At 26.8% G+C, this 20,137-nt stretch overlaps 1 protein-coding gene across 1 annotated transcript; it reads left to right on the plus strand.

Annotated features, from left to right (window-relative positions):
* The first annotated feature begins 18,064 nt into the window (after positions 1-18,064).
* Positions 18,065-19,470, plus strand: LOC107464390 (phospholipase A(1) DAD1, chloroplastic-like). The gene has a single exon (XM_016083309.3). It carries the CDS (start codon positions 18,084-18,086, stop codon positions 19,362-19,364), a length of 1,281 nt encoding a protein of 426 aa, XP_015938795.3. The 5' UTR covers positions 18,065-18,083; the 3' UTR covers positions 19,365-19,470.
* Positions 19,471-20,137: the final 667 nt, after the last annotated feature.

The following is a 20,137-nucleotide window of genomic DNA, read 5'->3' on the forward strand; positions in this document are numbered from 1 at the left end:
CATGAGTCCCTCAGTCTTCACAAGTTTAAGGCATATCCTGTTGATCTAATTGATATTTAAGTCTCTTATTCCAGTTTTTGCGGTGAATTTCCATGAAATTGCAGCACTATTGCAATTTTGTATCCAGTGAAATGACAGATTTATTTTAGCCCCCTATTTTCTTCCAAATATCTAATTTTGGTTCTCTTCAAAATTGAGGTGGAATGAGGACAAATATCAAGTTCAAAACAGCATAATGGTCCATATGATTTTAGAATATATTTTCTGCTTTTATTATGTGTTTTTAATATTAGTTATAAAGTCATAATTTTAATGTTTTACACTTTCACAATGTTCGATTTTCAAAATGATGAAAAAACGATAAATAAATCTGAGTAAAAATATTTGTAATGGGAAACACTTATTATTAAGTAAGAAGCATTCACTCTTTGTTAACTAAACAAATTTTAACTCTTTATTTTAGTATATGTTACATGAATTACAGAGAAAGCCTAACCATCCTTTTTTTTTAACATTTCAAATGAGTTACATATATTTGTTTTTAAAAAAAAAAAACAAAAAAAAATCTAAGTCCATAACTTGCTACTTTATTTGTTATCCTCTAATAGTGAGTCATTTTCAAAGTAACGTTGTACTTTCTACTTTATTTGAGACATTAACATTTGTGGAAGCGTATATAGAAAACATAAACTTACCACACGGCACACCCACTCCTCTGTCTCTCCTTCACAACCATTCATGGCCTCCTGCACAATCCCACCTCCATTGAATATCATTTGCTACTCTCACTCCTTTTTCTCCTCCTCGCCCACCTTCCTTGTATCTTTTAAAATTATTTTTACTAATAATATAAATTTTTAAATATCATTTTACTAGTTTAATTAATAATTGTATACTATTCGCATACAACAAAAATAATAAATTTTATAGGTACACATAAGTTATTTGACATTGTTATTGCATGACAGAAGGTCAGTTACATGATTTGACACTATAGTAGGAAAATGCTCTCCTCGTTTGACAAGAGGGGAAAAAAAGAAAAAAAAAAGAGAATAATTTATTTATTTTGGCATTGAGCATATGCCTTGCTTTTATTTCAACCATAAAAACAGAGATTATAAAGGGATTTTGTTAGGCAGACATTAATTTTTGTAAATAATGTGAATAATGGATTATAGAATTGACTCAATAAAATAAAAAAATACTCCACTTTTAAATTATCTTATAAACTTTAATATTAGAATAACCGTGAATTAAATATTTAGTCATTATTAACTATACACGAGTAAATCGAATCAAAAAAAATAATCATGAATATAATCATCTACATATCTATTAAATTGAATATTTGATCTATTTATTTTTTACATTATTTAGTATTATCACTGTTTACCTATACTTTTTTATTATAAAGTCGTCAAATACACCAAAAGTGTTATTCCAAGTGAAAAAAAGTTTTTATTCGATTAATATTTAATTAATTTTATTCTTTTTGTGCATACGCTGTGCGTCGTTCCTTTGTCATTCTGCCACCGTACTTCTCCTATCGTGTTTAAGTTCTTTATGTTTCGAACTGGAATGACCGGTTCGACTAAAAACTGGTAAACCGGTAGTTTGTTAATCTGATCGGACAGACAAATAACTTGGCTAAACCCCGCCAACAGCGGTCAAAATCACTGAAAATTGCGCACATCCACCAGTAGACCAGCAGTATGTTAAATCACATTAGAAGCACTTGCATGAAGCTTTTTAAAAAAATGCTCCTGTGTGGACTCAAATCGATCGCTGTCAAACTATGAACCGTGTGTCTCCACCAGTAGACCAGCAGTATGCTAGATCACATTAGAAGCATCTGCATGAAGCCTTTTTTTAAAAAAAGCTATGATGTGAACTCGAATCGGTCACAGTCAAACAACGAACCGTGCGGCTCCAGCAGTATGCTAGATCACATTAGATCTCTTTAAAAAATGCTCTTGTGTGGACTCGAACTTAAAAATGCTAGATCACATTAATGCCATTTATTTAGTGGTGGTGGTGAAAGTGGTGTGATAGGGGACCAAGTCTTAATTTGGTGATAAAAGATTAGATATGGAAAGAGAGGGAAGAGATGAGGGTAATGGTTGAGAAAGAGAGTCCGGAAGGTGGTGTCCATGATAACGAAGGTGAAGAAGAGAGTGAGGATAGATGTAATAAGGATAAGGAAAATGCTACATGTACAACACTAATCAACTTTTAATCAGCCTTTATTAATATTTAATTATTTTTTATTAAAATATATTTCTATTTTTAGGGTACATATTTATAAATATTTTTAATTTAAATAATAAAAACATAAATTAATCTAATTTCTCTCCAACTTCATAGTTAACTATTAAGACTTTGCTTCTTTTTACCCAACCTCCCGTAACAAACTTGATTTGTTATTCCTTTTTTATCGTAACTTTCACGGGGACCGATTTCATACTCCCCTAATGTTTGGAGTTTTAAAACTCCTTTGCATTATTAACATTGTAATGTACGTTGGCGCAATATTCTAAATAATTCCATTAATAAAGCTTTTAATGTATATTAACAAAATTATTAATTAATTAATATATTTTTTTTTGTAAAACTACCAAACATTAATTATAACTTTTAAAATATATTTTTAATAAAATAGCATTATGATTATTACAGAATTTTGTTTGATGACTTATTATTGAAAATTTAATATATCCTATTGGTATATTAGTTATTAAAATTATTAAATTCATTTATAAATTCTAATTAATTAATAATTTTATTTTTATTTATTTTAATTGTTTATTTGATATTATAATTTATCTCATAAAATTTGAAATTTTTAAATAAATAATTTAATTATTTTAATTATCAAAATAAATAATTTATAGCGTACTTACCAATTTACACTACGTTTATTTATTTCGTTTACATATGTATATTTTTGTCAATTTTTATATATCTTATTTACACATAAAAAATTATCTCGTTTATAGTATAAATGAGATATATGTATTTATAAATAATTAAATATAATTTTTAAAAATAATAAAAAATATTAATAATTTAAATTAACTAATAACCTAAAATAATCATCTCCAATAAAATCTTTAAAAAAATTATACAGTACTTCAATACATTTAAATTTGTTTTTAATATCTCTTTTTTCTTTTGAAGTATCTTTTGACAAATTAATTTAAAATAACACTTTAAAAAATATTAATTTTGTTCCTTATATATATTCTAATTAAATGGTATGTTATAATATAATTAATTTTTAAAATCATAATGCTATAGATGAAAAAAAGAGTAATATATAAAACAAGTTTTATGAGATAAATTATAATATCAAATAAATAATTAAAATAAATAAAAATAAAATTATTAATTAATTAGAATTTATAAATGAATTTAATAATTTTAATAACTTATATACCAATAGAATATATTAAATTTTCAATAGTAAGTCATCAAAAAAAATTCTGTAATAATCATAATTGCTATTTTATTAAAAATATATTTTAAAAGTTATAATTAATGTATTGGTAGTTTTACAAAAAAATATATTAATTAATTAATAATTTTGTCAATATACATTAAAACCTTTATTAATGGAATTCTCTAGGATATTGCGCCAACCTACATTACAATGTTAATAATTTAAAGGAGTTTCAAAACTTCAAACTTTAGGGGAGTATTGTAACATTCACCAACTTTCACACTGTAAAGCACCCCGGCAATCAAACATGATTTGTTATTAGTTGCATTAGTGAATTTCAAAAACAAGAACCTCCCAGCCGAAACCTCTCTTATTTTCATCGGTAAAGGTAGCTGAAACATCCTTTAATCTTCATTGGTAAAAGGTATAACCACTTTTTATATCTGTGCTTAATTAATGTTATGAAATATCATATTTATCATTTTTAATTATATTTAAAAATAAAAAAATTCTATTCTTATTTAATTGGAACAAGTTTGACTTTATTTGATTTTATTAATAAAATTGTTACGAATAAAGTATTTTGTACTTAATTAGTTTGAGTAAAAAAACAAATAAAAAATCTAGAGTTTACGAGAGAAAATATAGCTGGTATAGTCATAATAATTATGTTTTTATTTTTCAATTATAACACATCTAATAGTATGATATTATATACAAAATATTTTTAAAACTCATCTAAAATCGTAAAAATCTAGTTTTTAAATATACACGTTTTCAAAATCATAAATTTCTAGTTTTTAAATAAAAACGCACATAAACTATTTTGTACTTAATTAATTTGAGTAAAGAAGCAAATAAAAAATCTAGAGTTTACGAGAGAAGATGTAGCTGGTATAATCATAATAATTGTGTTTTTATTTTTCAATTATAACACATCTAATAGTATGATATTATATACAAAATATTTTTAAAACACATCCATAATCGTTATAATATATTTTTAAAACACATTCATAATATATTTTTAAAACACATCTATAATCGTTATAATATATTTTCAAAGTTGAATTTTAAATTTTGATTCATTTGAATTTTAGTTGTGTACTTAAATTATAATATATTTTTATATTAAATGTATTAATTTTGAAACGAAAATTTAAGATTTAAATTTTAAATTTTAGTTTGATTTAATTTGAATTTTAAATATGGATTTAATTTTTAAAGACACTAAATCTATTTACATTTTTTAGATGTGTTTGTTTTATTTTTTGAATTATTGTAAGAAAAGGCTGAATATTGTACCAATTCTAAAGGATACCTAGTTGAGTTGGATATTGGGACGAGAAATTTTAGGGACAGTAGATTTTGTGATATGTAGCCATCAATTAGTTATTATATGTGTTTTTAATGGTGGAAGATGATATCCAATAATGTAGGAATACTCATTTTTCTTTTGATGGTTAACTATTGGTCAAATTTTAATAAAAGTGTTGGCTCTTTAGACTTTTTCTATAGAAATTTTATTCCATTAAATAACTAGAGAAGAGAATTAGAAAAAAATTGAAGAGCTATTTTATTATAAGTGTATGTTAATCAACTCAAACTAACTGAAATGAACTCACTCAAAAATTAGTTATTTATGTTAAATTTTACTATTTTTCTTGGGTTAGGTAATTTTTTAAATACTATTTTACTAATTTAATTAATAACTTTATACTATATATCCACGTACAACAAAAATAATAGATTTTGTAGGTATGAATATATTATTTTAATATGATAAATTTTATAGTCTTTATTATTTACTATCTAATTTTTATTTAATTTATTTTTGTGTGATAAATTTTAAAAATATTTATTTTAATATTTATAAATTAAATATTAATTTTTTTTAATTAGACACTATTTTTAAACACCATAACAATTATCTTTTAATATTGCCTGACATGTTGTTGCATGACAGAAGGTTAGTTACATGATTTGACACTATAGAAGGAAAATGCTCTCCTCTCTTTGTCAAGATCAAGAGTGGAAAAAGAAGAAAAAAAAAAGGAACAATTTATTTATTTTTGGTATTGAGTATATATGCCTTTAATTTATTGTCAACCATAGAAACAGAGATTATAAAGTAGTCAATACACCAAAAATGTTATTTCAAGTGAAAAAAGTTTGGAAACTAGTGTTTGTTCGATTAATATTTAATTAATTTTATCCTTTTTTCTTGTTGAAGAATTTAATTCCTAAATTCTAATTAAAAAAATTATATAAAGTATATAAGATATTTAAATTAGAAAAATATTTGTATAAAAATTAAGTTGATCTAACTAAACTCAGAAAATTAATTTAAAAAATAAGAGTTACTTTTTATACTTTATTTTTAGACAATGTAAATCTTTATAATTTGAAATTTTTTTTAGACTTACAGTTAAATTGTCATTTGCTAACGTAGAATGTATCATTGACCATATTCTTGATATTTATTTTTCTCTTTTAAAAATTATTGTTGAAATTTACACCATAAACTATCAACAAATTATTGATTATAATGTTTCAATACGTTTTGCTGGTGTATATTTAACTCCGGTGAATTAGGTTTTATCATCATACATTTTTTGGTATCTTTTAAATAATCAACATCTTAGTTTATTCTCTTTTATTCATTCTATTCCACTATATATACAACTTCAAGCTACATCGTAAAATTAAACATACCACTTAAGTAAATCAGTGTCATAACATACACTATACAAAATTTAGAAAAGCTGAAAAAATTATTAGAAAACCCTAATTTGAGTAATGAATAGAATGATATATATTCCATTTATTAGAGCATATAAGAATAATTCGCTGGATAATCAAGTGAAGTTGGTCTTCTAACGATTAAATTATTAGTCCATTTAATTAAGTGTTAGATGTTTGATTTCCATCTTATACATATAACAATTATTTACCTAATAACAAACTTTTAAATGAAGTTCTACTCCGTTACAGATTAGTCCTAACTTTACCAAGTTAAAGGATATTGTGTAGAAACAGAATCTCGTATATTTGGCTCTATTTAAATTTTTTTATATATATAGTCCTTTAATTTTTTGAAAAGTATATGGAACCAACTAATAATCAGTCAAGAATGAAACAATATAATTAATTATAATTAGTTTTATTAATTTATAATTTAATTTATTTGTTAAATTATTGTTGACCACGTTAGTGTTAGGAGAGAATCACGGAACAGATGTTTTGGTCATTCATTAGTTAATTCCATATAATTAATTATGTTTTATTAATGCGTAACACATGAAACATAGAAATCATATCCAAAACTATCCAATTTATAAGAAAAAGAAACATCCGTGTGCTTATTAGTAGCAACATCCGGTTACTAATTGGCTGATTCTTGGCTTATATAGAGTTGGTTCTCTAGCATTGTTATTAATTTTTAAGTTACCCCCTCTAAATTTATTTTTTCTTCCCTTTTAAAGTTATACTTTTTATATTAGGCCCCTCTAAAAAGTTACTCTAGCTCCGTCGTTTATATCGTGAAAAACAAAAAAAAAAATAATTTTATGTATATTAAGATCACTCTTTGATACCTATCTTTATCTCTTATTAGCTATATCTCTGAAGAACTTTCAATCCAGGAATGAAATCTCTTTGCTCTGAATATATTTTCTGGCAAAAACATTGCTGAAAAAAGAGTGAATTCTGGAGCTGGACGATAGGTTTACACGAGTTTAATTTGATTCTAATGAAAGAAAAAGCAAAATAGTGTTTACATATTATGATTTCCAATCATATAAAACTAAATCCTTCATATGATATCTAAGCTAAGATCAGTCCAGTATTTTCCAGCAAACCTAAGAATAAGTCATCATCAAGAAACAGCTGAAGACAAGAAAAAAGTCCAAAAAATTTTAAACTTAAAATCATATATATGCAGTCAGATTTTTTCCTCTCTGAAAGTTGGGGTTATCATTTTCATATAGGTAAAAGAAAAGATATTTTTGCATCTTAATATATATTTACAAAATTATTTTCAATTTTTATGGTATGTTATTTATTTGAGCTTATTAATCACTATATGTTAGTTATATGTTAGTTAACAATGTAGGGGAAAAATGGGTTATATTATTAGTGGATAGCTGCAAATGTTTTTATTAATTAGACAATACATTATAAAATATTCGTATGTATACAACTTAAAAATTCTAATTGTTTCTCATTAATATATTTGACAACAATATTATACAAATACTAAAATTAGCCATCAGCTCACTATAAAAAAAATAGTTATTATGACAGTTTTTTGGATAATTACGACAGTTTGAACTACTATTATATCTAAAAATAACGTTTTTTCAAAAAATGTTGCAATTTTCATTGTTAAAATGATTACTTTTTAAACATTTAAAATGGTAGTTAAAATCGCTACAATTACGATATATATATTTTTTTGTTTAAAATGACAGTCATATAGGACTACAAAATATATAAGTAAAAGGATAAATAAAATGGTGTCTATTTTTTGTATTCATAAAGAAGTTTAATTATTTTACTAAGTAAATATTTGATTATTATGCTGCAAAAAATTTGATCACTTTATTGTGAAATGTTTGATTATTTTTGTGATGTATTATTTTGTTAAAAAGAATTAAGTTAAACACCTATAAATATATGATGTCCAATACTGTTAATATTTGATATGTTTATATATGGGAATAATCTTTGGAAGATCCATTTGAATTTGTAAAACCTATATAGAGAATTGATTATTGTTCTCATTGTTTTTTCTTCAGAATTATGATTAAATTCCGCATGAAGGAAACTGTAATGGAATTTGATGAGCTAGCGTTGAACAGTAATGATGTATTTTATAGTGCAGTGGAGGCTCACAAAGACAACACTTAGAACTGTAGCAATTGAAAAACGTGGGGAATATAATAGTAGGGACAATGAAAATGACAACGCACAGAAGATAATTAAAAGGAGAATCCCAATTCCCAGATCAATCTATTTAACACATAGAGCACAGTATATCCCAACACACATGAGCATATTTTGGCCAGAAAAAAGCTTCAAATGAAATCATGAGTAACAAGAATGACACTACAAAAGTCATACTAAATTTCCACCACGAGGACGAATTCTATAGGATAACTAACCAGATACTTAAAAGGGAAGTTTGAGGAATAATTCCCTTCTTGTTTAGGTTATGTCAACGAGGAAAAAAATTGGAAAAAGTTGATCTACAATATTAAGATTTAAGACCACAGTAAATCAAGTTGGGTTGATTTAGTGATAGAGATTGCAATACTAATATACCATCTAAATTTGTGGGTACCCATCCCGTCTTTGCCCATTTGGGACAGATAAATTATCCGCCCCACACCGGGACGGGTTTTTGGGAGGGGTAGGGTGGGATCGAGTTTAGGTAATACCCGTCCCTACTCGCTCCGCTATATGATAGTTATATAAATTTTGAAATTTAATTTTATTTATTGGATTTTAATAATTATAGGGGCAGGGCGGGTACTCGCGGGGCGGATTAGGGTTCAGCGTTTTATTACCCGCGGGTAGAAACGAGACGGGTTCTATACAGGTTATTGTACGGCAGGGCGGGGTCGGGTAAAGCAAAAACCCGACCATACCCGTCCCGTTGCCACCCCTATCTAGTGATTAGTTCATTAGTTCGCTTAAGCAAGTGTCGACCTGTTGAGGGTTCAAATCCCGCCTTATGCATCCAGCAATTCATTAGCCGACGACAAACCTTTAAATGAAGCTCTGATTTACAACGAATTAATTCTTGGCCTGCCGGATTAGCGAAAAACCCAAAAAAAAAAGTATATTAAGAGCATGCTTTTTTTTATTGTCCTAGAGCACAATTATTTATTATTTAACTTTAAATTATTTTGGGGAATTTTATTATTATTATTATTATTATTATTTATAAAATTGACTTATATTGATATAATTTAAATTCATGTGCTAGACCTCCTAAAAATTTGTTATGGTGGAAAGGCTTTTGCAAATTAAATTGGACTGAAAGTTATATCTTGTATAACACATTTAATTTTTTTTTCACATCCATCTAACATTATTTGATACATTTTTTTAGATGTATTTTAGGATGAATATTATATGATAGTTATGGTATTTATAAAACTTTGGCATCAATGAAAAAGTGTATTTAAATTTAAAGTTATATTTTTTATTATTTGTTAATAATTCTTTTTATTTTGAAAAAATAAAAAATTGTGATAAAATTAAAAATTATTGTCAAATAATAAAACAAATGTGACATTATTAATTTTAATTATACTTTCTAAATATTATTAAATTTTTATAATTAGCGCAACTTTCATAAATTCACCTTTTTCTTTTATATATATGTTTTAAACTATTGTGCCATTGTGCTCTAATTTTCTTTTCTCTTCGTTGTTGGATTTCCTTTACGTAAGTATGGGTACAATCCTCTTTTTAAGTTTTATCTTGTTTTTTATATTCTTTGTCGGTGTAATTTGTTATTCCCTTTTGCTTGATTTCCATAAACTCTTCGATCCAAATTTGTTTGGAACAAAGGGTAATGTCCGTGTTCTTCATGACTAAGTAATAGTTCTCACTTATACAACAATAATAAAATCTTATCTCAATAAAATTAATTGTTTATTAATTAAAAATATTGATACCCTTCATGTTAAAATCTTAAAAGGGATAGAACTTTATTTATATCAAATTGAAATCTTGACCAAATATGACAAGACACCAATCACACTATAACCATCCCCACACCACATTAGTAAATAACCCATGAAAGAATAAAAATATTATATTCATACAAAAATAACTATTTTTTATATTAATTGTATTAAAAAAATATTATAATTATACAATTATATAAAATATTTTACACAACAAATGCAACTTCCTCTAACAAAATTTTGCTTACTTCTAATAACTAACTTCCTAAATCTAATATACGAGTAAATCTTTATAGTAGTCCTGAGATTTACGCCGTGTATCAAAATCGTTTCTAAGATTTCAATTACATCAATTACGTTTCTGAGATTGAAAAAATTGTACCATAATAATTCCTTACCCGTATTCTGTTAAAGGCACGCTGACGTGGCTTAATGACGTAGACCTTTTATGACATGTGTCACCTCATGGTTTGGCCATATGTAATGGTATGATGACGTGTCGGTCAACGACATGTGGCATGCTGACGTGGATGTTTATGCCACGTGTCACAATGCTATTTTGTCACGTGTCGCAATATTATTTGTCTACGTGTCATCCACTATGTCATCGTTACATATGCACCAAATTGGTCCCTTACTTTGCATCAAATGACTTATTTTAGTCCCTAAAATTAAATGCCGTGCACCAAATTAGTCAATTCATCAATTTTTCTCATTTTTTTATAAATTTAAAATTCTCATTATATATTTGAATACACTAATTTTAATTATATTTTTTATTGTGCATATTTTATAATAGATTTTTTAATTAATAATGTTAACTTGTATCATTAGAGTACATGTTAACCAAAATCAAAACTTTATTGTTGCCTCTTGTGTTATTTGTATCTGTTTTAATACTGTTTAAATCATAGTTACAATAAGTACTTATATTGATTAATAGTGTAATATATGAAAAAGTCGCCTAACTAAATTATGGATAAAATGAATTATTATAATCGACAGTATAAATCGATCTTATTAATTTAGTGAGAAGTTAATTATATGAAAAATCGGACATTCTTAAAATGGATGAGAATAATAAATTTATATTAGTTAATAAGTGTCTTATCAAATATTCCTAAAATATTTATTAAAGTGTTAAATATTAAAAAAATTGTATTAAAGAATATTATACTCTTAATTTATACTTTTTATTAAATCAATATCAATATGTCACATAATTCTTTTAATAAAATATTATAGAAAAAAATTATATAATTAAAACTAATATTTTAAAAATATTTTATAAAAACACTCATATTTAAATAATTTGTAAAAAGATAAAATTAAAACTAGTTATTTAAATATATAACGAGAATTTTGAATTATAAAAAATGAGAAAAAACTGATGAAGGGACTAATTTGGTGTACGGCATTCAATTTCAGGGACTAAAATGAGTCATTTGATGCAAAGTAAGGAACCAATTTGATGCACACGCAACGATGACATAGTGGATGACACGTGGACAAATAGCATTGCGATACGTGGCATACCCATCCACGTCAACATGCCACGTATCGTTGACCGACACGTCAGCATGGCATTACACGTGGCCAAACCATGAGGTGACACGTGTCACCAAAGGTCCACATCATCAAGCCACGTCAGCGCACCGTTAACAGAAAACGGATCAGAGACTACTATAGTACAATTTTTTTAATCTCAGAAACATAATTAGTGCAATTAAAATCTCAGAAATGATTTTGGTACATAGCATTAATCTCAGGGACCATTATAAAAATCTACTCTCTACTATACACCATTACTTATTATTAGAACCATCGAGTTGTGTTTGTTAAAGAAGACAAGGAGGAGATGTTGAATAAACTAAATTTCTAATTAGAATGAAGTATTTATTTTTGTCTCAGATTTTAAGTTAAAATTGAAATCATCTTTAAATTTTTTTATCAAATTCATCTTTAAAATTAGGAATCGTAGTAATATTATTTTTTTCCCACAAAAGATAAATTCTCGAATGATTTTATTCTATATTAATTATATATATTAAGTGAAAATTCAGATGTAATCAATTTTATATAAAGTTAATAATTAAGAATCTTTAGATAAAAATTTAGTCAAATCAGTCAAATTATTTAATAGTTCTCAATTATTAATTTTATATGAAATTGATTGTATTTAAGTTTTTATTTTTTTATGAGCAATGCTAGGGGGCCAGCAACATTTGTGATTGGTAGCTATCAACTAGCCATCAATGATGATTTGATGGTGTGAAATTGGTGTGAGATTTCATCCAATGGCTCACATTTCTCTGCTAATTACATGCTGGCCAAAATGCAATAAAATTGCTGGCCTAAACTTTTCCTTTTTTTATTTTTTAATCTCCGGCCTAATTCATTATTTTTTCTTTTTAAATAATTTTCTCTCACTTCATCTCAACCATGGAAGCACTCATCTTTTCACCTTCTCTTTTTATCATAACCCCTCCAACAAACAAAACAATGATAGCCTCAGATCTTTTATCGGAAACGATGAATCACACAACCACACACTCTGTCTCCCTTTAACTTCACCTTCTTCTCCTCCATGTACTTATCTTCTGTTTCAATTACACATTTACACTCATAAAAACCAAAGAAGAAGCATCCTCCAATGTAGTAATATTTTTGTATTTTGCTGTGACCTAATAGGTCAACTCTTTTTTATTCACGTTTAAACCTAGATGGTATTAAATGACACACATTACAACGTTAAAATACCACACTACTTAACCTTTGTCTCAAGTTAGTCCAGTGATCAATTCACTTGTTCACTTAAGTAATCTATCGGGGTAAGGATACCGTCAACAACTAACTTAACCATTGTCTCGTTTTGCTTAAGTATATATAACTATGATAGAGCTTTATATATGTTCACTTCAATTTCAGCAAAATTTACGCTTCAACTATTCAATCAATAAGTCTCCTTCACATGATGATTTGTTTTCAAATTTTGTATATTGATGTTGTCTGTTTAACCATTGTCTCTTCTTTTTATTTTTCTTTTTTGTTGTTCAAAATCTTATCAAGTTATTATGGCATTAACCTAAAAGGGCAAAGTCTACAAGGACATACATTTGCAAATTAGAGAGATGACGAGGTGTGCAAATACTTGTTAAGTTGTTATATACAACAGTGGCATTAATTTCCCCCCTAATAATTGATAACCATTTGTATTGGAACCATTTGAGTTGCGTATTCAAGAATTGATTAGCCGACAGTAGTATTTGGTCACTACTATTTGGCAGAAGATTGAATGATACTATGCAGAGAACGATAAGGAGGTCTTGCTGATCCTATGAATCACTCATTAAATCATTTAACATCAATATTGGAGGATGATGTTTCTTGTAGAAATATTATTTAAGCATATGCTATATATTCTAGTCATACCATGTTGAAGGGTTTAGGTTCCATACAAGCATTTCTTTTCATTGTTGTGGTCGTGGGTTAGATCCCCACATACGGTGCTATTGTTCGTTGAGTAGGTTGGTTGTGGGGCTACTGTAAAAACATTTCGATATTAAAATAAGTGTCCGTACAAAAAGACGGTAAATTAGCGTAAAAATATAGCATATTTTTTTACTTTTATATTTATTCAACCGGAAACTTTTGCCAGCTGTCTAGAATTTCTATAAAAAATTGCGTGACGCGTGAATCACTTTAGCTTATGCAGGTCGGAAACCCGCCGAATCAGCAGTTCACCGAATAAATCTCCAACTCTTATTAAGCTAGGCTAGAATAAATTTTATTTTATTTTTTTATTTATATTCTTATAGTTTATTTGAGATTATAAATTTAAATTTTAGTACCATGTTGTTCTATCTATCTGGTATGGTGAACGAATAATAATGGAGGTGAGGATTTTTTTTTTAAATTCTATTTTATATATTGCGTAAAGGTGGAGCATGGCATTACAATGCCTATACCCAATACTGTATTTAAAAAGGGCAACGTTAGTTGCTCACTAAATTTAACTACTAAATTAAGTTATTATTATAAAATATATATTAAAATATAAAATACACGTTGAAATTAGATTCATAATATTTTTTATCTAAAAAATAGACTCTAACATTTAAATCCGTAACATTTGGAGGAAAATATGATAAATATAAAAGGGAATAGATCATTATGTTAGGCAAATGAATTTTTTGAGCACCAGATAGAATAATGAGAATTATAGAGAGCATAGAAAATGTCTTGTTTGCACGATTCTTAGAGAGAGCTCCGAGGTTAGAGTGAGAGTGTAACATTGTACTAATAAAGGCCTAAAGCGAGATTTAGGTAGTTAGAACTGTAACAGATTCAGTTACGAGAATCTGGCTAATGAATATAGTTGTTGTGAGATACATTTTCAAAATCTATGAATAACCATAATCAAAAGTTGCATTTTAAGGAGTTGTTTCTCTTCATAAAATGTATATGTTTTTTCAAAATCCTAGTAAATCTTTGATTGATTTGGTGTCTAAATATATGATTTATTTATAAATTTGTTAGATCGAAAATTTTTTAATTTTAGTGTTAGAAAAAAATTATAGATCCAAATTCAATGTCACATTTAGTGAAAATTTATGATACATATATAAGATATACTCAATGTATTCGAATTTATCCCACTAATGTTTTAAAAATGGTATCTTAAAATAAGTGTAAAGCTAAACAAATAGTTTCTGCTCCAAAAATAAAAGACTGTGTTAGTTGTAAAAAATGTAAATTCACCTGTCGTACAAATTTCTTAAATGTTCGAATTTATTTGTGACATGAAACAATTTGAAGTATGGGTCTAGTTTATTGAGCACTACAAGAAAAAGCGTATTTTTTGACGCTAAAAATTGACGTCTATTTCTGTCGTCGATAATTTTTGACGGCTTGCTGTTGATATTACTAAAAAAAATTAAAAATAAAATATTAAAATCGACAGCTTGGTCATCGATATTTTTATAATGCATTAATTTTTTTCCCTATTATCGTTGTATTATCGACGAATCAGAAGTCGAAAATAAAATCGACAAATATGGCGTCTATTTTATTATTTAAAATATCGACAACGTTGCCGTCAAAAAATTTGAACGGTCTAGATTATTTTCTAAAATGAAATGAATGGTATCAATTTAATCTATAAAACAGACGCTATATGTGTTATTTTTTTTAGATTAAAATCGACGAATATGGCGTCTATTTTATTAGCATTTTGAAAAATCGACAAGTTTAATAGTGACTAACTCCGCCGTCTATTTTGCCGTCGAATTTCAATATTATCGACGACTTAGCCGTCGATTTGGCTGTAGATTTTAACGACGTTTCTTGTAGTGGAGACTACCCCCTTTAGCAATTCTAGGTTGAGAGTAGGTACTGAAAGAGAGGTTATAGATATTTTTTCATATTTTATGTTCGAAATACTTCACTTAATTTTCTTTGCAAAATTGAATTTTGGTGGTATTTATCATGCACTTCTAAAACATGAGACTCTTAAAAAATCTTTTTCATTCTTCAGTTATGCATATAAAGATAAAAATAAAATAAATACAATTTTAAGTATTCACTTAATTTTGTTAGACAAAATACTTACAAATAAAACATCAAAATGACAAAAACATAAAAGAAGAAATCCATCAACAGTCATCAAATTTTCTATCTTTTATCTATCTCAACACTTTTTTTAGGTAAAAAAAAGTACAGAAAATATTTTTATTAGTGTAAGATTTAATTGTATGAGTGCAAAATAAATTAAACAGTTTTTATTATATTTTACAAAAAAACTCACTAATAACTAATTCGCACACATCGATTTAAATTGATGGATTAAATTATATGCATAACTAGTATTTTTATCCGTAATAACATTATGAACATATAAATTTAATAAAATTATGGTCTATTTTGTTCTGACAGTATAGATTATGTATGGCATAAAAAATTTATAAAATCAAACTATTTTTATAAAAAAAAGTCATAAATTGACAAAAATCTCTAATTAAGAAAACCAAAGTATCTGTAGATAAAAAATTAAATAATAAGATTTTTAGTTATTATTTTCATATGAAAAAGTCTAATTTTTTTATTAATAATTAATTTTAACATTCGTTATCTAAAATTTAAACAATTTAACGTATATACTTTTATATTTAATTAGGTGTTAACTGTTAAGTCTGTTTTACAAATAGAAATAATTAATTTTTATACTTGTTGTTTAAAAAATAATATTTTTTCTCTCTATGTATATGAAAATATAATTAGATATTAGCATAAAAAGTTATACACTTATACTGATAGTTATAAAATTAACTCAAAATTAATTTTTTTTAAAATAATTAAATTTTGATTCTAACTTTTAATTATAACATTAGTATTCTCTCAAAATTATATGTAATAAATATTTGAAAAAATAAAAATAAAAATATATATTAGAAAAATAAACGGTAAAAATTTAAAACTAAATAAAAAACTAAAAGACTATGTATATAATAACAATAATAATAATATTTTTTATTTAAATTATATTATTTTGTTAATTTTGTTTTCTGTAGAAGAGAAAGATGGAAAAATAGAGAATGAGAGAAAAGAGAGAGAAAGATAAAGATGAAGAATGAAAGTGAGAGTGAGAGTTTATTAATTTTGAAAGAAAATTTTTTATTTTAATTGTAAAAAAATATCAGATGACATATTTTGATTTGTCAAATTACTAATTTAAAATATAAATTATATATAGAGTAAAAAAAGTAGAGAGCAATAAAAAAAATAGAGAGAGGTAGATGAAAAAATTTAGGAAGGGAGTTTATTAATTTTGATCAAAATATTTTCCTCAATTTTAATAAGAGAGGTTCATATGACACATTTGATTATTAAATTAGATAGTAATATATGATACATAATATAGGTTCAATTTCAATTTTAATTTTAATTTTAATGTAATTAAAGAATGTTATATTGCACATTTTGATTGTCAAATTAGTAATTAATCATTGATATTGATAATGATATATAAAATAGATAGAGTGGTTGAAGGAATAAGAGAAATAGAGAAAGAAAGAGAGAAAATAGATAGAGTGGTTGAAGGAATAAGAGAAATAGAAAAAGAAAGAGAGAGGATGGGAGAACTCTTTAATTTTGGAGGAAAAGATTTGATTTCAATTGCAACGTAGGAGTGACATGTGGTATATTTTAGTTGTAAAATTAGTAAAAAGAAAGAGAGAGGATGGGAGAACTCTTTAATTTTGGAGGAAAAGATTTGATTTCAATTGCAACGTAGGAGTGACATGTGGTATATTAAAGAATTTTTCAATTTTGGAGGAAAAGACTTAATTTCAATTATAATGAGAAAGTGATATGTGGTATATTTTAATTGTAAAATTAATAAAAAAAATTTTTAATTTTTAAAAAAATTTTTTAATTTTAATTAATGACATTTTGATTTTAAAATTAGAAATATACAATAGATACGAGAGGTTGTCATAAAATTTAAGTCTTTCTAGATAACTGAATGATGATCATAAAATTAAGATTTTTGGTTATTAATATATAAAAGGAATAATAGTGGACAAAGAGTTCTACTATACGAGAAAGATAGTTCAATAGTTCATAAGTGTGTGTGGTTAGGATTAAAAATTATTAAATAAAATTATGTATTTTTTTAAAATATTGATTATTCATGTAAGATTCAATTGTCCGAAATTTATATTTTAATTTTCACAATAAACATCCTTAATGTATATCACAATAAAAAAAAATTAATAAAAAATATATTTTTTAATTGTTAATATATTTATTTTTTTTATTTTATTCCTTTAATCAAAACCCACGCACCACTCCTCCACTCTCTTTAGAGTCCCCATATAAATGGAATGCAGCAAGTACCTAATAAACTGCAAAGAGAGGACAAGAAGCAAGATCTCATCATAATAATGAGGCTTGCTCTTACTATAAGAGCATCATCCTCCTCTTTTTCCATATCCAACCCCATTATCACTTTGTCACAAGATGAATCAAACACACCAACATTACCTTTTAACCGTTGTACCACACACTCATGGTCTCAACTTAAACCTACCTCATCAGCCAACTACATGTCCCCAAAACTTGGTCCCAAATGGAAGCAATACCAAGGAATCAACCACTGGCAAGACTTGCTTGATCCCCTTGATGATAACCTACGTTGGGAAATATTAAGATATGGACACTTTGTAGATGCAGCCTATCGTTCTTTTGACTTTGACCCTTCTTCTCCGACTTATGCCACGTGTCGTCATCCCAAAAGCTCGCTCTTAAATCGATGTGGAATTGCGAGCTCAGGATACAAATTAACTAAGAATTTACGCGCCACGTGTGGGATTCACCTGCCAACATGGGCAGATAAAATATCTAGTTGGGCATGTAGCCGGTCTAGTTGGATCGGTTACATAGCCGTATGTGAACACAAAAAGGAAATTATCCGGCTCGGCCGACGTGACGTGGTCATCGCATTTCGAGGAACGGCTACGTGCTTGGAGTGGCTGGAAAACCTACGTGCGACGTTAACTAACTTGGCTGATCAAGTGGATGGAAAAGACGATATTGGCCCTATGGTGCAAAAAGGGTTTCTAAGTCTGTACACGTCAAAAACCCCCAAGCAAGCGAGTTTGCAAGAGATGGTAAGAGAAGAGATTGGGAGAGTTATCAAATCCTATGGCAATGAACCACTTAGCCTCACCCTCACAGGTCATAGCCTTGGAGCCGCGCTTGCAATCCTAAGTGCGTATGATATAACCACCACCTTTGAGAATCCACCAATGGTGACGGTTGTTTCCTTCGGTGGGCCCCGCGTGGGAAACAAAAGATTTAGGAGAATATTGGAACAGAATGGGATCAAGATACTGAGAATAGTGAACCCTGACGATGTTTTCACAAGAGTTCCAGGGTTTGCTGTGAGTAATGACAATGACGTGGCGGACAATGAAGATGTCCACGTGGCAAGATTATTAGGGTGGCTACATAGGCGTGTAGAGGACATGCAGTTGGTTTATGCTGATGTTGGACAAGAGCTAAGGTTGAGTAGTAAGGATTTACCCTATTTAAAGCAAGGAGATGTTGCCACGTGTCATGATCTGAAGACATACCTGCACTTGGTAAAAAGTTTTGTAAGCTCCTCGTGCGGCCCTTGCACACAGAAAACAATCAACGACATGTGGCCGAAGGCTTGGCTGTAATTATGATTTTATATTATTTTCTTGTTTATTTTGACTTTTGAACATAAGGTGGGAATTTTTTACTGCTTGGTAAATATCTTGATGGTTGTATATATACCATGGAGGATAAAGCTTAAACTATTGTATCGAAGGCGAGAAAGTTTATGTAAAAATTATATTATTATAAACATGTAACTCTCAGTCAAATGCGATTGATAAACATAAACATGGAAACAAGACGGGTATACCTAGCTTTAGTTTGATAAAAATTTTATATTTTAAGAATAAAATAATTTATAAAAATTAATTTTAAAAAAATAATTTTTAATAAACACAAATAACAAGTATTTTTGATAAAATAATTTTTTAAATTTAAAAATTTTATAATAAACATTAGAATTTGAATCCTCTAAATTTTAAATTTGTACTTTAGAGGGTAATGTGTAATCTTCTACTTTTGAATAGTTTCTCTCTCATTTATTCTTAGTCCCACCTATAAAATAAATGGTAAAGAATCACACTTTATTCTCTAAAGTAAAATTCAAACGTTAGAAAATCCAAATCCTAAATATTAATATAAGAATTAAATTTAAATATTAATTAATATATAAAATTATATTAAACATTTTAATTTTAATAAAAACAAATCAACTTTAAAAAATTCTTTTTAGATGTAACTTTTAAAAACTATAAATATAAGCACATGAACTTTTTAATTTTGTCAAACACAAAATTAAGTTCATGAATTTTTAAAAAATATAAACATCTCTTCAACTTAAATTTTTGGTTCGATC

Source organism: Arachis duranensis, chromosome 9 (genome assembly GCF_000817695.3).
Source record: "Arachis duranensis cultivar V14167 chromosome 9, aradu.V14167.gnm2.J7QH, whole genome shotgun sequence".
NCBI lineage: Eukaryota > Viridiplantae > Streptophyta > Magnoliopsida > Fabales > Fabaceae > Arachis > Arachis duranensis.